We start from the raw sequence: 27801 nt of genomic DNA on the forward strand, positions 1-27801 counted from the left end.
TGAGAGAAGTGCAGGCACTACTAAAAAACCGATAGTCCCAGCTGGACTGCTAAAGCATGGGAGAAGACCACAAGCAGTCCCATTAGTTAAGCTGAATGTAGATGAACCTAACAGAGTTCAAAGCAAATTTTAACCCAAATTGTGGTGCTGAGGCACTCAATTATTTAGACCTCGTGTATCTGGAATGTAGGAATTGGCAGTGCAAGTTCTTAGTTGAATAATCCATTCAAACTTTATGCTCAAGCGGGTGCTGTATTGAACCCAGTGTAAGGTTGTGAGCCTGTGAATGAAATAAATCCATATAAGTTTAGACTGACAGTTTGACAGCTGTGCATTAAATTTCAGAATTATTTTATTTACTTATGTACTTGACTTACTCTGACATTCTTTGCATGTGGTCATTCTGATTTGGCCACCACTTAATAGTGCAGGTGGGCGAAGTGAAGCTCTAAAATGCCTGATCTGTGTTCTCATTTCCTTTGTCCTGTTCTGTCTTCTTGTTTGATGGCCCTTGTCTCTTATGTGTGTCTGTGACTTCATGTCCATCACATTGTTAGTGTTGCAGTGGAAGGGAGTGCCTTAAGAAAAAAAGGCAAAAATGAAGTGAAAAAAAATGTTAATATATTTTTGGTGTAGCTTTGCATGTCACCTTATAGTTTTATTTAGTATCTTAGACAACCATGTTTTTCTAGATTAGACTAACATTTTTGTGCATTATTAAAAAATAGGAGTGTAGGTTTTTGTTTCAACCTTTGACTAAATTCCTTTTACTGGTTTGATACCTATAAATGTTTTTGTTTGCTAGCTAGTTTACATGAAGTTTTATATGTATTTACATGTAAGTTTAATCAGTAACCTTCAATGCACATTCACATAAATGATTAAATGTTGTGGATTTTTAATATTAAAAATTCACAGGAAAAATCTGTGTTGAGTTTTGTCAGAACCTTTTCCCAATAAAATTCAATGCTGAAAACACCTTAGATTAATATTTCCCGACCATTTTCAGTGGTACTTTTAAATCTACTCTGGATCTTGACACTTATGCCTTGTAAAAGGGGAATTGGCTGTGTGACCCTACGGAAGATTTTTTTTAGTGCAAAGAATTTCTGTAACTTTTCCCTGCTGTCCCTCCAAAATAGGGAAAAAAAAATCCTACTGTTTAACTGAGAGAACCTGGGGCAGAATTGAAGGACAAAGAAGGTCCTTTCTCTAAGTTCAGAATCATAACATTTTTGGTTTAGTGTATTGAAAGAATTAAGGTTTTTCCAGTCAGTAATTCTGAGTTTTGAATAAATGAGCAGAGAGCAGAAATTATTTTGAAAGCAATGTAAAACCAAGGCAAGCAAGATAGTTCCAGAACTGGTAAGAGAGGGACGGTAAAATTTGATTGAAGGATCTCTCTAGAAATGAATGTTTGTGAAAGAAAATATTGCCTGAAATAGTAGAAAGGAAACTTAAAAAATATATTTTCAAATATACTCAGGTTATTGGCTTAGATATTCATTACTAAAATCACATAGGGACATACAGTTTCTTTAGTGAACATGATGGATTTTAATTTACTGAGAGGTTTTTTCTGATTATCTAGCTGAGATGATTGTCCTGATGCAACACTGTTGAATTTTATATTTTCTGTTGTTATATTCAGATTTATAATTTATTGACTAGTGAATCTAGATATAAACAACAGAAGCTTAAACCCTGTTAGCTTAGTAAACTACTTTTCATTAATGCAGGACTTGCTACAACAGGGCTTATGTTATTTTTTACTGTTAGCACTGACTTGTAGTATGTTTTCATCTGACAGCTTGATGCTCCCACTGAAGTGAGTATGGAGTACTCACAGACTTCACTGGTGGGGTTTCAGCCCTTAATATACATTCTAAAATTTCTGTTAATTATCTCAGGAATTGTGTAATGGAATTTTGACTCAGGTAGCAGAGTACTGGTTTCTTTTTACTCTTACATTGTGGGTGCCTTAATGTAATTTTCTGTTAAGTGCATTGAACTTACTGCTGGTCTTTTGCTCTTCTGTTTAGCAGCCTTACTGCCAGCTTAATCTGTAACTGCAGTAAACCAGTGGTTCTCAAATTGTGCCCTGTGGATCACTGGGGGTTGACAGTGCACTTGCTGGTAATCCACAGCGAGCCTCTGAGCTAGCAGGTACTGGCTTTCTTCCAAGTCCCCATCCAGGTGTTCCTCTGATCAGAATAATGGAGTGGAGGAGACAGCCCATGCCCTCGATGCCTGGGGGCAACAGAGTATTTCTGCCTAGCTCCTCTTCACTCAGTGAAAATGTTTGAGAACCCTGGCACTGAGCATTTGAGTTGCTTGTATTTGGACTGTGTTGCTGCTCCTTAATCATGCATGTTGCCCCTCCATTTCTGTGCAGATTGCAGCCCTACTCCGGAAGAATCTGCCCCAGGTATGTGCATTCATGGCTTCTGCTTCTTCTGAAAACTGCAGGGGTTTGTTCATACTTAACTGAACAAGTGCCTTGCTTTAAGATGGACCATTTTGAAATGGCAGTGCTTTACAACACCACGTGAGTTACCTAAGCTGTTGAGCAGTTATTTCCTAAGAGTGCAGGGGATATCTGGTCCTTTCACATGTCCAGATATGGGAGAGTGCTTGTTCAGGGCCTCTTGGATTTCTCCAGTTGATGTGTTTCAGCAAACTGATATAGGTGACAGTGGATTGAGGCCTGTTTCAAATGTCATTGAAGTCTGTGGGAGTCTAGCATTTCAGACATGCCCTTTCACATGGGCTGTTGAGCTGATCTTTCTGAATGAGAAGTGGAGCAGAACATGGAGGAGTCAACAAGGCTGATGGAAAATCTCTGTTGTGGGTGCATATTGATGCAGGACGACCCCCAGCCGGGGAATAACGTGCAATGACTCCAGTGATTTCAGAAGGCTGAACAATTGCTTTCTTAAGCTATACTATGTTATATTGCATACTATACTATATTAAACTATACTATACTAAACTATACTATATTATACTCAAGAAAAAACCTGTGACCCTTTCCAGACAGTCACAACACAGCTTTGACCTAATTGGTCAGTTAATCCAAACACCCGTCACCAGAGTCCAGTTAACAAATCCCTCTTTGGAAAACCATCTCCATAACACATTCCACATGTGCCAAACAACAGATGCAACAAGTGAAGATAAGAATTGTTTTTCTTCTTCTCTGAGCTTTCTTACTGCCTTCCCCAGGAAAAATCCTGGGCAGGTTGTGCCTGCTGCTCTCTGTGAAGAGAGCTGTGGCCACAGGTGCACACCAAGTGGTATCGGGGATTGCAAGTCTCATGTTTCAGGATACAGAATTTAGGAGTCTCATCCCAGTGTTAACATTCTTTCTTCTGTCCTTGTCCCTCTGTACTTAATATGAAAAGACTAAAATATCTTTTCAAGGCCTTGGAGGACAGCTGTTTTAATGATATTTTTATTGCTCTAGAGAAGAGACCCTTAGGGCAAAAAAAGCAAGAACTTTTCCCACCTGACGTTACAGCCTACAAGCTTTATGTATTTGGTTCTCTTAATAAGACACTTATTTTTTATGAAATGGGCAGTAGTATAGAGTCAGCAAAATTTCACTATGTGAACTCATTGGCCTTCCCAACACCCCTACCTTGTTCCAACATAATTTGAGACGGGGAGTGCAATTCATTTTATTCCTGTTTACTGTTAATAACAACTGCCACTGACTAAAAAAAAAGGAGCACAGGTGACACCTCTGTGAAGTAGGTAGCAAAAATCATTTAGAACTTTGCAGACTGACAAGGGTTTGTTTTTTCATGGCCAGAATTTTAAACCAAGAGAATACACAGCACAGAGGATTTTTGCTCACTACCTCAGTTGAGTCCCTGCCTTGTATGTGAATTTTGGAAGAAAGAAACCCATCTAATAATTGCGTTATCTTTACCAGTGTACTTTGTGATTACCAAAGATAAACATATCTTTAAAATGAAGTGCTGTCAGACACACTACAGTTGTGGCTGCATATCTACACAGTTTTAAATCTTTGCTGTGTTAGTAGCTATATACGTGTATGTACATCCAGTCATTGAGATGATGATGTGATGGAAAATATTTTCAGTTCTTGTTATTCTCATTTGCTTACAGAAAAGCTCTTGAATGCAGTAAAAGAAACATTGTTAGTTTCATCTTATTTTGCTTTCTAAGTGTTCACAAGGCCATGTTATGGCATCTGACTAATTTTCAGATAAATATTTAATAGAATTTAAAAGATGAGCTGTGATTCCTTGCCTGTTCTTTTGATGTTTCCTGCTTTATTTAAGGCAATGAAACAGAGTCAAACAACTTTCTCTTTGTGTAGTTTGTTAGGTTATGTATCTACCACATAGAACAAAAGCCAAAAGGATAGTTCTGTTACTCTTGCCAGATATGTTTCTGTTAGCAGACTTCCAGAGTTCCCCTCTTTGGCTGGTTATCAAAGGAACATTTATTATTACTGCCTCTTAATTCTGCCTCTGAATCAAAATCCCAAACAATTTACTTTCAGGGGCTTTAAGTGTCTCATTCATGCAGGTTCTGGTCTGTACATTGCCTTGTTCCTACAGCCAGCTAGGCAGGGAGTTGTGTGAGTGCTGTTTGTGAGCTCTGGTGCTTTTAAAAAATAAAACATATTGTCCTGCCCTTTTAAAAGAGAAGGTCTTTGACAACTCAGTTTCACTTCTATGCTTCCTGTGCAGGACCTTGAACAGAAACCCTCTGGGTTGTATCTTGTGTATTTCAGTGGAAAAAAAGCTCCAAAGTACTTCCAACAATCTGCATGACTCCCATCTAATTCACTATGTTTAATATTTCTTCTTATCTAACTTAAAGCCTTTAAACCTGCTCAGGAGACAGGAAACACTTAAAAGAGTACCTACATTAATTTCTCACCTCATACCTTATTATTCTTAGCTGCAAGTAGGAGATGAAACATCATCTTGCCTCACTGAGGTGCAATAAGGATCAATAAGGTGGTGAAGCAATTGAATGATACTCCTATGAGGCTAGAGATTGAAAAGGCAGGGTGTTTGGGAGGAATCTCATTGACAGAGATGGCTAAGCAGATGGTCCCTATTTCTGTAATACAATGGACTCCTTCCTGTCTGTCCATGTATGTGCAGTGAAAGGGTTTGTTTGAAGACGAACATGCAGTTATATACACTTCTGTATATAATTGTTCATGTTTCTGTTATGATTTCCAAATCAGCTATTGTACAGCCTGTTGTGTGGGCACAAATTCTGGTAAATTTTACATGGCCTGGAAAGTCATAACAGCTTTACAAAGTCAAATTCTCCATATTTTCCTCATGCAAATAACCACACTGTAAGGTTACTTAATTATTACAAAGCAGGGAATAACCATCCAGCCAAAATAAAATGAGTTCTAAATGTGAATTATTTGTCCTGCAACAGGAAGTTTCTTCTTAATGTGTGTTTGTTTCAAATAAAGTGCTTCCACTGCTGCTAATTTTCTTTTTTTCTTTGAACCAGGTGAATGGAGTGAAGCTCTTTATCCCTTGCTGACCACACTCACTGACTGTGTAGCCATGATGAGCGACAAGGCCAAGAAAGCCATGGTGTTTTTATTAATGCAGGACAGTGCCCCGACAATAGGGCTCTGCCTGAGCCTTCAGTATCGCAGGGATGTTGTCTTCTGCCAGACTGTAAGCAAGCACATATGTATCATTTGATTTCACTTCCACATTGGGTGGGGTTTCTATGAATATGAAAGATTACTCTTTCCAGAATTTTTCAGATCTCTTCCCTGGTTCGACACTGATTTCCCCCCGCAAGCTGTGCTATCCTGTGCTTACTGGTTATGTGCATTTGACAATTCATAAATTAGGTGTCTCCTTGGATATACAGTCATTCACTATTGAAAACAAAAATTATTCCAGAACTAGTAAAAATACTAGTATACTAAAATATACTGCTGTTTTCAGAAATAGCCTTTGCCTTCCAATGCCACCAGGCCAAAGCAAAAGTAAGGTGTGAGACAGGGGGACAAAAAGGTCTGTGAGTAGCAGGTGTACTCCCTCAGTTACCTTTTGTTGTTTTCTGCAATAAGAAACCCAGCAGAAGTCCAGCTAGAAGAAGAGAAATTAGTTCTGGGTTTTTTTCCCAGAAGTTCTGTTTCTGGACCTGCTGGCATCTCTTGGGTCAGACACTGACTAGCAGGTGTCTGCACTAAAAAAACTTCCACAGAAAAAAAATTCCTCTACCCACTACACCTTTGTATTATGTCTGCTTTCCTGTAAAATCATGGTCTTGTTCATTTATTTTAAGCAATTTATTTCTTGGACATCATTGGCGGGGCTTTAGTCCGATAATGTAATATCAAAAATGTAAAACAAGTGACAGGATGAGAGGAAATGTCCTCAAGTTGTGCTGGGGAGATTTAGAGTACATATTAGGAAAAATTTCTTCATGGAAGTGGTTGTTAAGACATGGAGTGGGCTGCCCAGGAAAGTGGTGGAATCACCATCCCTGAAGTGTTCAAAAAATGTGTCGATATGGCAGTTGAGGACATGGTTTAGTGGTGTACGTGGGGGTGGTTCTGGGTTGGACTTGGTGATCTTGGAGGTGTTTTCCAACCTTAATGATTCTTTGATTTTGTGATCTCATAGAGATAAAATCAGGGCATTTTCTCATATAAAACCCACCACATAATGCAGATAATTTTAAAATTCAATCCTTTGAATATGTTTACCCATCATGATCAGGACTTTATTCTCTTCTGTTTAATTCTATAACAAAGTCATACACCTGTATACCTAGTATATGGCCATCACCTGGGAAATTCCTTTGTGGGCAATGAATTAAGACTAGCATTAATTTTAGATAATAGTACTTAGTACTATTAGTACTTAGTACTACTTAGTACTTATCTTAGGACTAGATCCTCAGGATCTTGTTCTGAATATCTTGTAACATCAGAGTTTAAGTCTGCATAATGCAAACAGATACTGCATTTTAAAGCTTTCTCAAATGTAATTTTTGAAAAGCAGTAATTTATTCATACTATCAAAATTCTTGGCCTAGAACTAGCTGTGTTGCTTTTCTGTCTAAAACTAAACCAATTCTCTAAAGAGCAACTTCTGTAATTCATAAGTTGTAGACCCTACCACAAGTGATCGTGTTCAGAAAACAAGAAAGTGTGAGATCTACAGCAGCCCCATTTTGAGACAGCTTGTGAGATGAAGGCAGCGTGCCCTGAATCTGATTTTATGAATGTTTTGGGTTTTCATTGGTTGGTTGTCTTCAGCTGCAAGGAAAAAATGATGTCTAAAGGAAAAGAGTATCTGTGTGACAGATTTTATTGCACCTCTTATACATGCTGTGATTTTTGTTTGGGGCTGAAGAACCTTTTTTATTTTGAGTCATTTCATTCTTGTCTGTTTCCTCTCTCACAGCTGACAGCTCTCATTTGTGGTTTCATTATCAAGCTGAGGAACTGCCTGCATGATGATGGATTTCTAAGACAACTCTACACCATTGGCTTGCTGGCACAGTTTGAGAGCCTGCTGAGCACTTATGGTAAAGGCACAGGGCCAGGGGGTGGGATTAGCTGTTGCATCAGCAAATTCTGCATTAAATTTGCTACAGCAGGATCTGAGTGTTTGGGACAATCTGCAGCTCAGCTACAAAATTATTTTGAAAACTAAAATTGAAAACTAGATTATAGCTGAAGTACTTAATTATCTAACAACTCTGATTTTTTTCACATTTACTTGAATTGCTCCCAAAAGATAAATGTACTTCTTTTATAATAGAATGTCAAAGGTTTAAGAAAGACTAAAACATATCACAGTGGTCTTTGGGATTTTTTTGGGAAAATAATTGGATGAAAGTTCTGGTAAGCTGGGAGAAACTGTGCCCAAAATACACTTTTTGAGTTTTCTTGAAACTTCCGTAGTCTTGCAGCACAACGTGAGACTGAAGAGAGAATATAAAAAGGGAAAGTACTTCACTCAGAAGTGTTTCACTCCTGTGTCTCAAAGCTGTCTGGATACTGGTTAGGGAATGTTTTATTAGACAAATCCAGAATACCTTGTGCAAAGGATATCATGGCTCTGACAATGCTGAGAAGTACTTATTAGCATCACCTAACTTGGAAAATCAGCATATAAAATACTTAAAGAACAGTAGTCTGGACTGTTCTAGATAACTGGTGTTTTCTAAACTTGAAAACACCAAGTTATTTTGAGCAGTTCAAGGAAGTTTTGCCTGATGATTGTAAGTATTTTGTAATTAATGACAAACTGAACTCAAAAAATCAGCCATGACATTGTCTGTAGGTCAAGGGGGGAGACCGGGGCTGCAGCACTGCTTCATCTGTGGAACTTCTGTATGGAATGTTGGCCTATTGTTGCCATCAAATTGACAAAGGAAAGTTGTGCATAACAAGTAATTACAATTCACTTTTTCCTCTTGGATTTAGGTGAGGAGCTGGCAATGCTGGAGGACATGAGTTTGGGAATCATGGACTTGAGGAATGTAACCTTTAAAGTAACTCAGGCTACATCAAATACATCTACTGACATGCTGCCAGTCATCACTGGAAATCGGTAAAAAACAATAAATATACTTTATTCCTCATGAGTGGGAACATGCTAAAATTTGGCTTTTTCTACCCAAGTTGTAGAAGAACTGCAGTATTAATGTGGAGTGCAAAATCAGCCATTGCCAGGAGATTGGTAGGGCTGAAGTGAATGTCTGTGAGGATATAAATGCACCATTACAGGTTGCTGCTGGTTTGTTTTTGAACTAGAATAGATCTTCTGACTAGAAGCAAGTTGTGGCAATTCCTCAGAGTCAGTTCTGACTGATGGTTGTTTTTTAATGTTTATATTATATTCTAGGTGTTATCCCTCTTTAGACAAATAACACATGCTTGGAATGTAGCTTTTTTATCCTTATGTCTCACAGCTGTTTATTTCTTTTCAGTGATGGATTTAACGTGAGGATCCCTCTGCCAAGCGCCTTGTTTGATTTGCTGCCGCGTGAGATTCAAAGTGGAATGTTGCTGAGGGTTCAGCCTGTTCTTTTCAACGTGGGAATCAATGAGCAGCAAACCCTAGCAGAGAAGTAGGTGTCCAGTCAGGCAAGCTCAGCCTTGCTGGCAGTTCAGCAATGGAACTATGTTGATGTGGAATTGCACTCTTACATAACTGACTGATTCAGTTTCTCCAATACATGAACATGGGAGCACTTTTCTAAAGGAATCTGCCAAATGCCAAACAAAAAGAAGTCCTTCTTAATGTGCCACACAGCTGTAAGGCTCCTTACCTCATGAGTTTGATACTAGTCCAGGTTTATGTGGTTCAGATGTGAATTTACAATGGGAGAGCTATCAAGGGCTAGTTAGCACACAGGTGCTCCTTGTGACTTAAGACCTCTGTGAGTGATAGATCACTAGAGGCTGAGATCATTCAGGGTATTGCTGTGTATTTACTGTCTTGGTTTTGCACTCTCCCTGAGACTCCCTCTCCTGGTCACTGTCAAAATTCAGGATAATGGGCAAGGTGCACCTCTGTTTTAAAATACCCTTGCAGTATTAATGTAATGCAACACTGCTGTTGTAAAACTGAAAAAAATATAATTATGTAATTATATTTGCTAGGAAAACTGCTCAGTTCTGGAAGAGCTAGCAGATTCCCTCTGTTATGGCCACATCCTATAAAGAGTACATTGGCAGAGCACTGCTCCAATGGAGCACTCCTGTGAAGCCAGGCACATGCATGTTGTGACAGCAGCCTTGGTACCAGGCTGGAGTGTGCACTGTGGTGGTGGACAATGAGAAAAAGTCTTAGCAAAAGCATTGCAGCAGTTACTGTTCTCTGTTGCCTACAAAGGAAGCCCAAGATGACTAGCACAGTTACAGATGTCAGCACTCTGTGTGTACATCTGTGTGTGTGGATATATTTAGATAAGATGCATCGGGGCATTGTTGACCATATTTATTACATTCATGATTTATTAATCCTAGAGCCATATTTTTCATTTACATACCTGAAGTCAACATTCTCAGTCCAATCTACTGATGTTATGGTTGTTATTATTAGTTTATGAACTAAGCTACTTAAGCCATCATTAAAAGTTTAAATTTAGGTAAAACAATTTGCCAGGTAGGAATTTCATATTGAAAGAGAGACACGAAAGCCAAAGAATTTCAAATACTATTTTCTTCAAGATTTTTCTTATACCTTCCTTCCCTTTTCCCCCTCATACTCATATATTTTCTTTCTCTGTAATGAACCATTACAACAAATTCTCTGTTACACTTCACCTGGCATTTGAATGGTTAGGGAACTCTTGGGATGAATCTTTAAACTGTTTTTTTGGTAGACATATTGGCAAGTGCAGTTGTTTCAAAGAAAGAGAAACATTTTACCTTGGGCTTAATTGTTCCTTTTTTGTCCTTTTAAAGGTTTGGAGACACCTCACTGCAAGAAATAATTAACATGGAAAGCTTAGTGAGGTTGAATTCATATTTTGAGCAGTTCAAGGAAGTTTTACCTGATGATTGTAAGTATTTTGTAATTAATGACAAATTTGCTTGAACAGAACAATTCAGGCTGATTTTTTCATTTGTTTGCTTTTTGTTGTTTTTTTTTTAAATGTTGATGGTACACCAGCTTTAGTAACCTCCAAGAAATGATACAATTCTGTTTTAATTCTTTAGTAGAATGGATTAGAGTAGAGTGGATTCAAGAGGCTTAAAGGTCAGACTGATTAACTTTCCTTTTTAAGGTTACTTTTACATCTCTAAGTGGCACTATGTACTGTGTAATCATCCAGTTAGGCAGTGAGATTGTTGTAAGGTAAAGGTATAAAAGTGATAGGTTCTAGCAGCAGCACTTTTATCTGCAGTTTTTGGTGATGCTCTCTGCACTTATAATAAAACCTGCTCAGAGAGCAACTGCCAGTTTTTTGGAACTCAGTCACTTCCCTCTGATTTTCCTTTGGCACTTTCCTGTAATTATTGCATCTGCAGCCAACAACAGAGAGCCTGGAAAAGTAACAAAAGCTACATGCCTAATTTTTACTGGTTTTTAATTTGCTTGTTACTGCTTGGGGTTTTGTTGAGAAGGCAGTGGCCATAAGTGTTATTTACAAAAATATTCATCAATTCATTATTATTACAATCAAACCTCTTCTAAGGTTATTCCATGTGCTCTACAGTTACAATTTTATTCCAGAAATACAAATGCAACAGCATGCAACAGGATAGTAAGAATTCTGTCTGTTAAAGTGTGTTATTGCGAGTTTGGTTACTTTGAATTTTTTTTGATAGAGCTGAGAGCACAACCAGCTTCCCTCCATCCAGACATTCACAATGCTGCATAAAAAATTCTCTGGAATGTTAGCTGCAAAGTTTAATTTTTTTATTGTATAGTAGTCTAGCATCAGATTTTCTTGTATGATTCAAAAATTAACCAGTTTAAAATGAATTTTGTTCCTGTCTCTGTCTAGTCTTTTATAATAATAATTCCCATTCAGCTCCTTCCTCTCCTTTTTATTTGCTTGCCTTTTTTTATTTTTATTTCAGTCTCTTCCCTCTTTCCCAGATTTCTTATGTTTGATCCAATCATCTTTTGGCTTCTTTTTTTTTTCTCCTGAAAGTTGTGATAATTTAGGATATACAAAATGAAGTGCGCTTTTCTATGAACCCTTATCAAGGGAGAATAGCATTTTACATTTAAGTGCAAACCAGGTGATTATGCCTAGTTTTGTAGTCTGTGGTAGGTAGAGGCAAAAGGGAAAACAAACAGATCATTCTAGGGGACAAAGGTCCCAGTGAACTATCTGCTGGAAGATTGCAGGAAATTTTCTCTTCAGGAGCACTACACAAGAAAAGTTGATTCCTTATCCACTGTCCATGTGCCTGTGTTATTAGTTCTAAACTCTGCAGAATTTATAAGAAATTAGTCTTAGCTTCACTAGCTCCTTGTGCTTGTTCTGTAGCTCTCCCTGTCTTTAGAAAGAGGAGATGGCCTGTGCCCTCTTTTTGTTTACAGATATTGGTTTCTTTCTAGATGTAGAGTTCAAACAGCCCAGCCCAGGACAGGCACGGTACTGTTAATTATGGAATAGAAATGTAGAATTCTTTAGGTTGGAAAAGGTCTTTAAGATCATCAAGTCCAACAGTTTCCCCAGCACTGCTAAGTCCACCCCTAAACCATCTCCCCAAGTGCCACATCTCCACATTTTTTAAATATCTCCAGGGATGCTGACTCAACCACTTCCCTGAGCAGCTTGTTCCAGTGCTTGACAACCCTTTCAGTAACAAAATTTTTCCCAACATCCAATCTAAATCTCCCCTGGTGAAGCTTGAGGCCATTTTCTCCTATCCTGTTGCTGGTTGCCTGTGAGAAGAGCCCTGCTGGCTTTCAGGTGATTGTGGAGAGCAGTAAGGTCCCCTGAGCCCCCTTTTCTCCAGGCTAAACAGCTGCTCCTTCAGCTGCTTCTCATAAGACTTGTGCTCCACACCCTTCACCAGCTCTGTTGCCCTTCTCTGGACACCACTGAGGTTTCAGCACCTGGATGTCCTCCTTACAGTGAAGGGCCCAGAAATGAGCACAGGATTTGAGGTGTGGCCTCACCAGTGCTGAGTACAGGGCACAATCCCTGCCTGCTCCTGCTGGCCACACCATTGCTGACACAGGCCAGGTCACCATTGGCCTTCTTGGCCACCTGGGCACTGCTGGCTCATGTTCAGCTGCTGTGGACCAGCACCCCCAGGTCCTTTTCCACTGGGCAGCTTCCCAGCCTCTCTGCCCCCAGCCTGTAGCACTGCCTGGGGTTGTTGTGACCCAAGGGCAGGAGCTGGCACTTGGTTGTGCTGAACCCCACAAAAGTGGCCTTGGCTTATTCATCCAGCCTGTCCAGATTCCTCTGTAGAGCTTTCCTGCCCTCCAGTAGGTCAGAACTGCTGCCCAGCTTGGTGCCACTGAGTGAGGGTGTACTTGATCCTCTCCTCCTGATCAGTGATAAGGGTTTTAAACAGGACTGGCTGCAGAACTGAGCCCTGGGGAGCCACACTGGTGGATGTAGCACCATTCACCAGCACCCTGTGGGCCTGGCCATCCAGCTGGGTTGTTTTACCCAGTGAACAGAATGTCCCACCAAGCCATGAGCACTTCGTCCTGGAGAATGCTGTGGGAAGCAGCAATAAAGGCTTTGCCAAGGTCCAGGTAAACAATGTCCACAGCCTTCCCCCATCTGCTCAGCAGGTCACCTTCCTCTAGGAGATCAGGTTAGTCCAACATACCATTTGCTGTGAGAAGTAGGCCTAAAATAAAGCCTCAGATGTCACTCAGGTAGGATTCTTTTTGTCACAATGTCATCTCTTACAGTGCATACCTCTGTATTTATTCAGTCACAACTTTAGTTGGTGTTCTCTGTGGTTACTCCTTAAAAAAAATTAAACAAGAAAAAAGACAACTTATTGAATACTTGTAATTGATTGTCTGGAGTATCTTGCTACGTATGTAAGAGATGATGTGCAACAATTTGAATGCAGAAGATGAATACTGAAGGTGCTCTGAAAAATTTCAACTACTTTATTTCCACTTAGTGAAATATTAATAAACAGATCATGACAATGTGCTGTCCTGTGGGTGTTTCTTGTAACTGAAAGCTGACCAGCTTGCAAATTTAAAATCAAAAATGTAAGCAGAGTGTAAAATATCTTCAGAGTTTCTCTGAAGACATGCATGTTCTCCTGTCAAATCTGTGGCACAGAAATGAAAAGACTATACCAATCTTGCTCCCTTTGTTCATTCTCTTATTATACTGCTATTAGATTATGAGTTCCCAAAGTTTTAAATAACTGGAATTTATATTTCCAATTGAGTTTAATTAAGCATGAATTTGTTTTGTTGATGGTACTAAGTAAATCAGAACTTGAATAATTGTTCTAGTTTCAAGAAAACACAAATGTGTTTGCAACAGGCATATAGAAACACTTTGTGAAAGATCTGTTGAATACGGATGAATAAGTGGAGTTGATTTTGTTTGTTTTATAGGTCTACCTCGATCTCGTAGTCAGACGTGCCTGCCTGAACTGTTAAGATTTCTGGGACAAAATGTTCATGCAAGGAAAAACAAGAATGTTGATATCCTTTGGCAAGCTGCTGAGGTATTTATTCATCTAACCATCTCTGCATAGTTCAGCTGATTTTCTGTATTCATATGTATTTGCCTCTTTTTTATTACTGGAATGTTTGAATTTCTTCATTTGCTTGCATGTTGCTTGCAAATGCTGCCAGGCTAGACCTCCTCTAGAATGAGACATGGGGAAAGAAAATGTATTTTCTGTGTCAGATTTTTCCCTCAACTCATACAATGAAGTTCTGCTCCCTCAAACATGCCAAACTTTGACATTGAAGCCCTAGAGAACAGTTGTGTCTGTCTGAGGGGAAGTACAGGTGTTGTCTCTGGCGGGAAGTTATGCCTGTAGAGGGAGTGATGGGTTGTCTGTCCCATTTCCAGATATGCCGCAGACTCAACGGCGTTCGGTTCACGAGCTGTAAGAGTGCCAAGGATAGGACTGCCATGTCCATCACCTTGGAGCAGTGTTTGATCCTACAGCATGAGCATGGAATGGCCCCACAGGTCTTCACTCAGGCTCTGGAGTGTATGAGGAGGTAAGAGTTTGACCACATTACTTATTCCTAAATAATGAACCATGCAAACTGCAGAGGAGTGGTGGTCTCTGTTTCCATCAAAAGAAAAAAAAAGTAAGCTAAAGTCAGGAAACTGTAAAACTGACTGCTAGAATTCATCCCTCCTGTGCATGTGAGTTGCATATGCTAAAGCTGGTTCTTACCAGATTTATATCAGATGGGCTTGAGTTTTCAGTAGAAAATTAGGAGTTTTCAGACAAGCATGTAAAAATATGTTTTCCATTATTGCTGAGCTTCCAGAACAGGAAACTGGTGCTTCTTTGAAAGTTGTTTAATGATGACTTTACCTGAACTGTCATAGCACTAGGTTTCTTAGTTCTAGATCAGGGAGATTACTCAGGGATGACTTGTTTTTATTCTTTGAAACACAGACACCTGCAGTTTGCACTGGTTTGCCAGTGTATCCTTTAGCAGTGAAACACTGCTCACTGGGTGAACTGTCAGTATGAGTGTTTCACACTATATAGCAACCAAATTTCATCACAATGTGTCAGTGTGCTGTTGTCATATCAAAATAATGATGTTCTGTATTCTGAAGCAGCAGAGATGTTTGCAGAATTAAGTACTGTACTTAAAAAAAAAAAAAATCTGTTTACTGTTGTTCAATGCCTTGTTTCAAGCACTGCTGGAAAACTCCGTAAGTCACATACCAAAAGAAAGGATAAGAAATCTAGCTTTAGTCTTTATCAATGTAGTTCAACAATGCTGTTCAGTCCTGTTTTTCAACATTCACTCTTATCAAATGTACTGTACTGTGTGTCTTTTCACCGAATTCTCTAGAGTGTTCAATTCTCTTATCCTTTCTGTATGTTTTTGCTGTTTGACCCTTTCTTACTCTTCAGTTACCTAGAAGAAAAATGTCTCATATAATAACACTTGCAGCCTCTTACACTAGTAATTTGGGGGTTTATACCTACATCTAATTGGGTGGCACTGGACTTTTTTATTTTCAATTTTTTGCTGTACCTTTTGCTACATTGTCACAGAGTTAGTACAGTACATGAAAAGTGCACTCAGAAACTACTTAAACCTTGATATTAGAAACAAAACTTGAAACAGCTTTGTGAGGGAGAATTTACTAACTTGAAATGGGCTAAGTGGTTCTCAAACATCTTTATTTAAATTGTGCCACTTGTTGACATAGACATCTGAAACTGTTACACAGTTTCACCGTTGTGTATTTAATAAGAATAAAACCAACTAGGAGAAATACTGGTAACCTTGTTACTTTCTTCAAATTCTTTACTGGGTCACTGGGTTTTTAATGCAATTGTGGACACAATAGAGAGAGAGAGGCTAACAATAACATTGTTTTGCTCCTTCAGTCTACCAATTTAATATAACACAGGATCAGATAAAATACTGACCCAAGAAAAATACTGCTTTGTGTTGACCTACTCAGGGATATTGAAAGAGGGCCAATTTAATCAGAACCTTTGGCTTGAGTGTTCTACCAACATCAGGGACTTGCTCTGGCAGGTGAAGGACTTGACTTTTTCTTCTGTTAAATCTTTGACTAAGAGAGATTGTGCAGGACAAATACTGACTAGTTCAGACAGAACACCAAGATTAGATCATTCTTCAAGCCCATCACTCTTCCTCACATCTTATTGCTCTTTGGGATATGTGGTCATGTTTTTAAAATTATTTGTTAATTCCACTCAGGAACAATGACACAGAATTAATAAAGCTTAATGAGAGAAACAGGATTATGGAACAAATATGTAAGAGTCCAACTCCACCAAATCCCATTTCAGCCTGGACAGTTTGACCTGACCTAAACAACAGGTACAGAATAAGAAAGAAAATTGTGCCCAAATTGCTTCCAGGGCATTCAGAAAGCTTGGTTTTGTTCTATTAACTTGGGTCTTCTATTTAAGTGTACTGGAAAAGGAATGTTTGGTTCATTCTTAAAGACTTTTGAAGTTTCTGAGGCATTTGGAAGGACAGGGAAGAAGTACTAGTAATCTGCGAGACTCAAAGTGTTTAATCTCTTCTTTACTGACAACTTTCCAGAGAAGAAAAGCGTCCTTGCTTATACCAGTCTTAAAAAATTAAGAAAGCATCATCTTCTTCCATTTGATGTTGGTCTTCAGAAGTGTTAGTTCCCACTTACTTGTCCCCAGGGACTTCCCTTCTTTCCTAGTCTTGTGATAATTATGTGTCTGTGATAATTATGTTCAATGAGCAGGGAAATCAGGGAGGGAACATTGAATGTTCTATATTCTTGTAGAAATTTACAGATACAAGTTCGTGGCTTTCACCTTAGAAACAAATACCCTGTTACAATAAAGTCATTTTCTGTAAATAAGTTACAGCTTTTCCAGTCCCAAATCAAACACACAGTAACTCCCAGCTCACAAATAGTAAAATCATGATGATATGACTGGAAGTCCAAGCTAAGAGGACATGGCTACCTGACCAGCAGAACAAGAGTCAAAGTCCAGCTGGCTCAGGTAGCCTCTTCCATCTGCAGCCCATGCTCCCCACTAGATCTTTGACTCCCTGCCCTCCCTCTTCCTACCAGATTTCTGTCTTGTCAGAAATGCCAGTGGAGCTGTTCGTGGGAATATGCTCCAAGGCAGTTTCAGTCAAGATCATTCTGGGTAGCAAAATCCTTTACATGTTTTGGGTAGCCCAGCTCATTTTCATTAAATGAAATTAATTAGGAAGGTGCAACACAAGCAATTTAGCCAACAGAGAAGAGCCATCTCTGACAGGGGCTCTTGAAAAGCAGCTGGAAATGAGGTGAGGAAAATCACCATGGTGCTGACTAAAAGGATTACATAATAAAGTCCCAGGAGTCATGTCTGGGTATGACCACTCACTGCAATAAAACAGCTATGATAACAAGCTTTGTTGGATTTCTTCACTGATTGACCTGCTTTAAGAATAAAATCATACTGAGTTAAGCTAGACCACTTGGCAGATGCCCACCCAACTGTTCACTACCTTCCCCCAACAGGACAGGAAGAAAAAATATGTGAAAAAGCTCATGAAATAAAGACAGGGAAATCCCTTGCCAGTTACTGATACAAAACTGGCAAACCAGACTCAGAGAAAAAAATTTTATTTCTTCCCAATGGATTGGAGATGTTAAGAAATAAAGACAAAAATTAGAGAACCTTGCCTACCACCTCCCTTCTTGTCCCAGGCCAAAGTTTTCCACTGCTTCTTTCTCAGCTCTTCTACCTCCTCCCCACGCTGAGTAATGCACAGTGGATGTGGAACAGGGATTTGCAGTCAGTCCATAACAGTCTCCTCTGCTCCTTCCTCCTTGCACTCTTCCTCCTCTCCAGTGTGGGTCCTTCCCGTGGCTGCAGTCCTTCAGGATGAACCTGCTCCTGCATGGGCTCTCCATGGTCTCCAGTTTCCTTCAGTAAATATTCATCTGCTGCACTGTGGGTCCTCCATGGGCTCCATGTGGACAGTTCCTCTCTACAACTGCAGGGGAGACTGCTTCAGCTCTTTCTCCTCTCCTTCCCTGACTTTGGTGCTCACAGGGCTCTTTCTCAGATCTTTTCCCATCACTCTTCAATGCCATGGAGTGTTTTGCCTTTTCTCACACACTCCTTCCCCGAGGCACCAGCATGGCTGAGGACTCAGCTGTGCCTGCAGTGGGTCACTGAAGCTGGCTGGAGCCAGCAGTGTCCAGCCCTGGCCTCTCCTCACAGAGAGAATTCCCATATGCAAGCTAAAGTAGAAGGGAAATTGCTCTGTCTCCTAACCCTAGAGCTAGTCTGCTGATGAATGTTTTGATTTAAGACCCTGTACAATTTGGAATATTTGATATTTCCAAAAGGTGACTTTTCACCTGTCAGGGGGAAGCATCTTTATGGGGCCAACAGTGACAAGGAATGCACTTTCCAGCTCTTGCCTCCATTCCCACCATATGTGTCTGTGTATATGTCTTTATGTAAAATTGAGCAGCATGATATTAATTTTTAATGGTGGAGATGTGGCATGTGGTGTTCATAATGCCAACTTAGCATTTTTAGCCTTTCTTCTTTACCTCTCCCATTGTTGTACATTTTCTCTATATTCTAAAACACTTTTCTTCCTCCAGGCCATTTCATTGAGCCTTTATCCACCACTTTCCAGTAAACACTAGGTTTCCACTGGCTGATTCTCCTGATCACACACACACTTTCCCCAGTGCTACAAAGAAATTGGGATTTGTAGGCATCGCAGATTCAATCTAGCCTTGTCCACTGTAGGCACCAGGAGTGAAAACATGTCTTCATCACCAATTTGGATCAAATCCAAATAAGACATACAGTTGGTTTAGTTCCTTGCCCACCTAATTCCATTTGACTTGATGTGTCACCAGCATCTGAATGCTCTTTTTCAGCACCTCCAGGGTGTGTCTGATTCCTTGCAGGACATTGTCTGATGCTTACATAACCCTGCTACTCAACCATCAAGGTTATGGATGGAGCAAGTGCACAAGTTCAAACAGCATCAGGCTTACAGATTGCATTTAGAATTACAGAATCATAGAATTGTTTGAGTTGAAAGGGACCTTGAAGAGGATCTAGTTCAAACAAACCTGCCATGGACAGGGACACATTCAATTGAACCTTAGACCAGATTGCTCAAAGCCCCATCCAGCCTGGCCTTGAACACTCCCAGGGATAAACTTCCCTGGCTGCCTCACCACCCTCAGAATAAAGAATTTTTTCCTTATATCTAATCTAAATGTGTTCTCTTTCCCTTTTAGCATATTCCCCCTTGTCCTGTCACTACATGCTCTTGTAAATAATCTCTCTCCCTCTTTCCTGTATGCTCCCTTCTAGTACTGGAAGGCTGCAATACAGTCCCCCCTAAGCCTTTTCCAGGCTGACCAAACCCAGTTCTCTCAGCCTTTCCTTGTAGGAGAGGTGCTCCATCCCTCTGTTCTTCTTGGTCATTTAGTTGTTGCTTTGTGTACTAAAAATAGAGTTGGAGTGCTCAGGGTATGAGAGTGATCCAGACTTGTGAAGACCACACTACAAAGTCAACCAGGCTACCTGGGGAGCTGTTCTTCACTGTAGCCTTTGGTGCTCAGTGTAAGGAGTGGGTGCACAATGAGATGGGCTTTGCAGCCAGTCTTCAGCAAAAACCCTATATATACCCTTGAATTCATGTCCAAGCAGAAAAATAGGTGGGTGGGTTTTTTTGGTTTTTTTTTTGCTTAAGGTGTTGGACAGGTAGTTAAGAGGTTAAATTAAATCACTCCAGCCCACATGGAAAGATGTTTGAAAGGGTCAAATACTACAATGGTTATTCATGTTCAGCTTGCTTTTCAGAGCTCCACTTCTTTGCAGCATGCCAAAGCATGGCAGAGCAGCATGGGGTATTATTGCTTGGTAATCTGAAAGAATGAACATGGAAAACCATTAATGTTCAACCTACATGTGTTTATTTTCACTAGACTACAGTACTTCTTTCTTATTTTTCTCTTTTATTCTCTTTCCCTCTCCTTATTTTTATAATTGTACTGATACATATTTTTGAGATGTTTTTCCACTCTTTCTTTACTTCATCTTCTGGTTCTGTTGTGCGTTCTTCCATGTTTTTTCATTTTCTTGACCGCTTTGTGTTGCCATCTCTTTTTATCCATCCATTTGCATGTCTGTCTTCCGTTCTGTTTTATTTTCCCTCTTCCCAAACTTCTTCCTTTTCACAGCATTGGAACACGGGAGATAGTCACCCAGAAGAACTTGAGTGGCTTGGTGCCCATCCGAGATTTCAGACTAGATCCCAGCCTCCTCTACTCTATTCCTTTACTAGCTCTCAGCCCCAATTTACTGATTGTGTGGCTGTTTCTGAGCATAGCGTACCTGGTGGCCAGATTACGTTGCAAGTGAAGATAGAGTTCAAAAACAAACAAACAAACAAAAAAAAACAAAAAAAAAAAAAGAAAGAAAAAAGAAAAACAAGAAAAACAACAAAACCCACAAAAACAAAAAAGTGCTTGAATGTGTATTGCCACTTGGTACCTGCTGGACAAAGGAATGTGTCATAGCATTGTCTGCCAAGAATTATTATTATGCCTTACAATTTTACGTTTCTATTGTACTAAACTGTAAATATACATCAAATTATTTTATCAAAAACAGTTGTATTGAAACTTTAAATTATTGTTCTGCTTTCAGTGCTTGTAACATAGTCTGACATTGGCCTGTTACCTCTTTACTTTAGCCGGCCTGAAGATCTCTTACCAAATACAGTTTTGTGTTACTTGTTTCATGTATTCCAGAGAAAGGAACTCTGTCTGAAAAGAATTTGTATCTTTTTGTATATTTAAGGTGTATGCTAATCTTGCCTTTCATTTTTACGAGGTACGAAGAGAAAAATAAAAACATGGGTGGGGTTTATAAGAAATTGTAAGAAATTTATTTAAAGAAGTAACAAATTTATACTTTCATTTCAAAGCATAATATCCAAATTACATTATTGAACAGTTTGTAGAGACATAGTCTTGTTCCTTTCTCATGGTTAAATATATTCTAATAGACTAGAAAACACTCATAAAACAACTTGCAGTGTGCTGCATGCAGAATTATTTCATTCTATTTGTAGATCTGCATTTTGCAATGTATTAAAGACATGAGGAAAATGAAACTTGTGGTTAGGAAGGGGATGTGACTGGTATTAGCCTGCTAATGATGCATTATCTATTTTAGGTGCTCTGTTATAGAACTTACTGTGAAATAGGGGCATCCTAGAAGTTAAAGATAATGGTCTTTAATTTTCAGGCAAGAAGTAGGAGGTATCAGTTAACTCCTTTAGTAGGTGGGTTTCAGGTTTTCCACTGGGCTTTATTTTAATTACATTAGACTAAATATTACTGTTACTTCCATTTTTAAGCGTTGCACAGCTTTAATAAATTATGATGCTGATAGTGGCTTAGTGATAAGCGAGCAATGGTAAGTTAGCATTTATTTAAGTGGTGAGGATGAAGTGGCTTCCTAGTTTAGTGATGCAGAGTAATTGCAGATGAAATTTGATCATCATTTATATATAACATCAAACTAGGGGAGGCCTATTTAAATGGAAAGATTTTGTTGATGCTGTGATCTGGCAGAGCTTGTCAATAGCAATAGCTGATAAAAAAACTAACCTCATTTAATGTAGTTTGATAACTTCATAAGGGGTTTTACTTCGCTTGGTGCCTGAGATGACATTGGGCTTCTGAGGAGAACTAGTACTGTGATTTGTATTTTCTACTATTAACTTGCTCAAAAAATATAGATAGCTTTAGCTTTTATTATAAATTTTAATGGAATCAAGAGCTGCTGGGAGAAATATGCTGAAATAAAAAAAAACAAAAAAAACCAAAAAAGCACAGTTAGAATGAAAATCAGAATTAAATCCTAAATTTGGATTTAATTATTCTAACTAAAAAAAAATAGTGTGTGGTTATATTTGTGTCTTCATGAAATCAGACTGTGCAGTACACTATCTCTTAATATTTTTCCTCACTATTCTTCCAATTTTGTTTTTAAAAGAAAAAAAAAACCACAAAAAAACCACCACAAAGACATATATGTTTATCTATATATATACAGCACATATCATATTGATTTTTAGTTTCAGTACATTGGTGCATCCTTACTGCTGTTAAGGTTTATCATGCTGTGGTGGTTTGGGACACATCCCTGTGCTGTGCTGATACCTGATGCTGCTGTGTCTCCACAGAAATCATCTGTTCTTTATGGTTAGCACTGGTTTGTCTGCTGGGGATGCCCCAGTCTACCTTTTTACAAGGTGAGCAGTTGTCAGGTTGGACTTTGGCCTTGATTTTGCAGTATGGGGAGTGTCCTGGATTCAGTCTAACCAGATGTGAAAGTAACTTTAGAATCACAGAATATCCTGAGTTGGAAGGGTCAAGGATCAGTTCCTGGCTTGGCACAGGATAGCCACAGGCTGTGCCTGAGAGAGCTGACCATAATTTCTTGCACTCTGGCAGGCTTGGGGCCACAAACACCTCCCTGGGCAGCTGTTCCAGGGTCCAGCCACACTCTGGTGGCAGGCACATCCACTGAGCTCCCTGAGATTATGAATCTGTTTAAAGTATGAAGGTGCTGCTCATGATTACCACTAGGATTGCAGTAAGACCACCTTAAAACTGTTTGGAATGAAGCCCAGGCTTCTTGGAAAAAATGTAGGTTTTTTCTTTTTAATTTCAATGGGGACAAATTTGGTTTTTTTTTTTTCCTTTTGGGGCCTGGTCTGTGCTTTTGTTAAGGCATTCAGATTTAAGATGCAGTAGTGCATCCTCCTTATGTGCTTCCAAGAGAAGGAAGATGCCGTGTGAAATGTGGGAAATAAATCCTTGTCACTGTATCTGTGCCACGAGGGACACATGCAATAACCAGATGCAGTGAAATGTGATATGAAGTGAATGATTCACTTTGCAGTTAAAATGCTCACCTAGCATCACATATTTGCTAGTTAAACTTACTGCTTTTATTAGTTCTCTGAAGTATGAGTTGTGCAAACTTTTGATGTATCTATTTGGCTGCAAGAGCCGTCGGGGGAGTTTTGTGAAACACAAACCGGTGCCAGAAAAACAGTGTCATCACAGATGATCCATTCTATAAAAGGCAAGCACAGAATGTGCTCCAGAGATGAATTTCAAACTTAGTTAAACTATTCCTTAAAGAAAAAAAAAATACTGTATTTTATGAAGTTAAACTAGGTGTTACATACAGAACACAGTTACAGCCAGTTTCATGAACCAAAATTAGAAGAATGGTGAGGTCTGTAAGAGCATGAGAGCTTTCAAACTGAACCAGAATCCAAACCCTCCTTTTGAATCAGATGATCACAGCTTACCTGGTAGATGCTGCAGCTGTCTCCAAGGCAGGACTAATCTGACATTTCCATTGTAGGATGCTGTACTGTACACTTTGCCATGAAGGTCTAGTTGTCATTGTTTAGGTTCCAGTCCTCAATCAGGGATAATAATTCTCCTGCAAGCCTAAATTGATTTATAATATATATTTAAAAGATAGTGCTTCCTCTTTGTATGTCTGTTTTTTGGATATAATCAAAGGAACTGTGGATTAGATTTACACAAGTGTAAAGAAGCCTTATAACTGGAGTAGTTTTCTATTGTAGCACAGAACCTCTTTGTAATGTGGGGCGGTTGCACCAGAATATTGGGTGAAAATTAAATTCTGCACAGCTTTGTTTCTTTCGGGTGATGATGCAGCCAGTCTTTTTTGCACTGCTATTTCACGATTAGGATTTTTTTAGATTGCTTTGGTTTTCATGTCCATTTATGCATGCAGAGATAACTAGAAAGGCATACATTATTTTTGTATCAGCTCTAATCTTTAAGTAAGTACTTATATTACTGACATACAGGGAACAATAAAATTACTTTAAAGCTCTTATAGAGAGATCAGCAGGTTTTGGTTTTCAGCTTTATGTGTTAATAAATTAGCAGAACTGCTTTTAAGCAATCCCTTGGGATCCCTTGTGCAGTGAATGGCATGTGAACTCCACAACAGTGTACCTTGAAATACATGAAACCGGCGTGAAAGAGCCTTTTCAGTAGATGTGCTGCTGCTTTCTAGAAATGCAAAACTAGCAATCAGACATAGCTTGTGTCCATTTTGTGTGCTTCTTACTGGCATTGTATGATGAATCATCTCTTTTAATATTTGCAGTGGCAAATTAATTAAACGCTCATTAAATATAACCAACTTTATTTTAATGCTATAAAATAACCAGTTCATTTCATCTTAGTTTAAGTCTTTTTTCTTTTTTTTTTTTCCCTTTTACTGCTGTCATTTTTTGTGCTTGTTTTTTTCCCCAGTGAGGGTTGTCGCCGAGAAAATACAATGAAGAATGTTGGATGTCGCAAGTATGCATTTAATTCCCTGCAACTGAAGGCTTTCCCAAAGTATTACAGGCCTCCAGAAGGAACTTATGGAAAAGTTGAAACATAAGCATACTATGTCCTTTAATTGCTGTTCCATTAAAACATGTGGATACACTCTAGATTAACACATGATTTTGTCATCCAGAAGAGATAAATAACCTTTTTGTATGTTTCGTTAGGTCATACAGAGCATGTTACTGAATTGGAATCTATAGTAACAATTCTTCTGACACCTTAGCTTGAGAATAGTGTGATGACTCTCTGCCCGTTTCAATAGCCTTCAGTGTATGTAAGATGAGCAGATACTGTGCTACTTAATAATTACCTATATGCAAATAGCTAGGTACCTCCTGGATGGGCAAGGACTCTAGGAACGGCATTTAGGCAGCTGATTCCATAACATCTTTTTATACTGAGTTGATTTCAGATTGAGCTTTTCCTAAACTTTTTAAAACTGAGAGTAAAACTCAAAAGTTGTAAATAAAAAGGATCCTAGGCAGTTTAGTAACTGTAGAACGCATTGTTACAATCAATAAAAGGGGGTTTGATTTAAAAAAAAAAAAAATCAGCACAATAAGAGCCAGGAGAAAGAATTGTTTTACTGTATATAGGATGCCACCTTCATGTATGAAATTAACAATATATAAAAGGCCAGACATGTGAGGTCTGGTTTATAATTCTGTTCAAATAAAACAAATTCCTGTCATCTTTGGCAGATAAGGCCTTGGGCACACAACTGATTTTTAAAGGTATTTCAGAAACATCATGATGCTTAACTATTAATGCCAGCAACAGTTCCCCATGCCCTTCCCCACTCTAAGGCAAGTGCAACAAGCAAATTGCTGATGTTGCACATGACGTGTTCAGTATCTTCCATGGTGTTGTACATTAATTAACACATTTTTACCCATGGTTTTTTTATATCACTTCTGGATTGTAAGCCTCAGTATCTTGGGGCGTTATTTTTGTCAGCGTACGATTTTTCTGCATTGGTTTTGTATGTCATTACCAAAATGCTCAAAGTGCCCAATGCATCCCCTTTGCTCCAAAATCAAAATTGGGTTCTGTTTACGTTTGTGTTTCACCTGTTGAGAGTCCTGGTGGGGGAAAGTGTGGCCGGTGTCAGGGTATTTCTGAGGAAGGTAGCAATGCCCTGTGTTGATAGAGAGGAACTGCTCAGTGCTACTGCTCGTGCCTGAGAACCACAGGTGGGTTCTAGCTTATAACAAAGGTGGTCAGTTGGATAGCATTTGATAAAAAATGTTCAACAGATCTCCTCTGAAGTAATCTCCCAAAGAATGCCTTTGAAGCAAGGATAGCATTTTAAAAAGCAGCTAAATGTTCATTTCCAAATTTTAACAGGATCCAGTAATCTCTAGCTAGTTTCATTCAGCACACTGTCCTTTCCTTCTTGGTTCCTAAAAATCTGAGTTTTAGAATAGAAAAAATCTGCCCATTTTTTCTTGGGGGAGTAGCAACAGCCAGGTAAGTATATGGCTGTTTTCTGATTTCTTTCTCCCTCTCACTGATGTTTGTCTGTGCTGTCACTGCTCTATCAATCAGCCATGTTCATTCTGCTCCCATGTAGGTTTGGGGGTTACAGGTCCAGCAGTTTTTGCATTTTGCTTGTTGCAGTTTAACACTGAGCAGCATGTCACAAAGCCAGGTCAGAGAGTTCTGCTGAACTAGGCTGTTACCATTATTTTAGACTCTTTAGGATAACAAAACATGGAATTCTGTGCAAAAGCAATGTATTGTAGTACCTACCCCGGGTCTGAACAAGTCATCTACAGTAGAACAGTCCCTCGGAAATGTTGCAAACCCTGTTTGCCAATTAATAAATGTTGATTTTGTTCTATTTTTTGCTAATAAGTAAAGAAATATATGATGAAAAATTTTTCAATGGGATCTCTTTAGACATGCTACTCCATTAGTTCTGCTCAGCCTTCAGTCCCTAGCCCATTATTAAATGCTACTTTATTTTTGTATAAACTATGCTCTTTATATCCCTTTGTTTTTATGAGTTGATAATTTTATTTTGTCTATTTCAAACGTGGTTTATTTTAAGTCCTGTATTGTTACACTAAAAATCTCCCAACGTTCGGCTTCGGAAGGAAAGCTAACAAATGTCTATTGTAACAACTAGCAGTGCCACTCTCTTAGATGGTGGCCAACAATCATTAGACCTGCTATAGAGCTTAGCAATCCTTTATTTATTTTGTATGGCAATGTAATCAGAAAAAGTTGCTGAATTTTGTCTGCACGCGGGGGAGCCGCAGCCCCAGGTGCCGCGGGGCTGTGCCGGGTGCTGAGCTGCCAGCGCGGTGTCCCTGGACATGGCACTGCCAGGATAGCCATGGCACTGCCAGGATGGACATGGCACTGCTGGGATGGAATTGGCAATGCCAGGATAGCCATGGCACTGCCAGGATAGCCATGGCACTGCCAGGATGGACATGGCACTGCCAGGATGGACATGGCACTGCCAGGATGGACATGGCACTGCTGGGACGGGCACAGCTCTGCCGAGCTGGGCACTGCTGGGATGGGCACGGCTCTGCCAGGCTGGGCATGGCTCTGCCAGGATGGACATGACACTGCTGGGATGGACATGGCACTGCCAGGATGGACATGGCACTGCTGGGATGGACATGGCACTGCCAGGATGGGCACAGCTAAGGCTCATCCCAAGGGCAGTGCCGACAGCGAGGGCTCGAGCAGTGCCTCCAGAGAAAACTGTGACACGTGAAGTCCACATGGGACCCTCACAAGGGGGAAGGGAGCTTTTCTGTTGCACAGGAGAGGCAAATCTAAGGATTACTGTAAAATGAAGTTCTGTCTAATGTTCCTTTTTTGAGTACATTTTTTAAATTATAAAACATACAAAGGTAAAAGAAGAAAACTGTTGCCAAGTATGTTCTGTGTATGTTCTGTGAAAGTACCTACAGCACAGTTGCCTTTTTTTCATTTATATGTGTAAAATTATTGTATTATATGACACAGTTTTGTCCCAACACGACTGTATTTGCTATGCTTTGTGCATTGAAATATTTTTATTTATTTGGTTTTGGGCAGTATTAATATATCATAAACATATGGCTACTGTTTTATATATTCTAGTTCATCCAATCCATGTATGCTGTAAATGTGCTAGTCTTTAGGATGAAAACCAATAAAGAACTGACAAGAATAACAATGGTGGCTTAC

The 27801-nt window shown here is 39.3% G+C and overlaps 1 protein-coding gene across 8 annotated transcripts in view; it reads left to right on the forward strand.

The window, feature by feature from the left end:
- Positions 1-27790, forward strand: part of INPP4A (inositol polyphosphate-4-phosphatase type I A) — an 82849-nt gene extending 55059 nt beyond the window's left edge. For 5 of the 8 annotated variants that reach the window (XM_077173440.1, XM_077173438.1, XM_077173441.1 and 2 more), the window contains 9 exons: positions 2396-2428; positions 5518-5690; positions 7440-7563; positions 8468-8594; positions 8974-9114; positions 10457-10554; positions 14058-14170; positions 14524-14678; positions 20386-24420. In XM_077173440.1, coding sequence (XP_077029555.1) covers positions 2396-2428; positions 5518-5690; positions 7440-7563; positions 8468-8594; positions 8974-9114; positions 10457-10554; positions 14058-14170; positions 14524-14678; positions 20386-20566 — 1145 coding nt within the window. In that variant the 3' untranslated portion in view covers positions 20567-24420. Of the gene's footprint in view, positions 1-2395; positions 2429-5517; positions 5691-7439; positions 7564-8467; positions 8595-8973; positions 9115-10456; positions 10555-14057; positions 14171-14523; positions 14679-20385; positions 24421-24528 lie in introns of those variants that run through there. The other 3 variants (XM_077173442.1, XM_077173444.1, XM_077173445.1) reach the window with 1 other exon arrangement.
- The last annotated feature ends 11 nt before the right edge of the window (positions 27791-27801 follow it).

The sequence above is a fragment of the Agelaius phoeniceus genome, chromosome 2 (genome assembly GCF_051311805.1).
Source record: "Agelaius phoeniceus isolate bAgePho1 chromosome 2, bAgePho1.hap1, whole genome shotgun sequence".
In the NCBI taxonomy this organism is placed as follows: domain Eukaryota; kingdom Metazoa; phylum Chordata; class Aves; order Passeriformes; family Icteridae; genus Agelaius; species Agelaius phoeniceus.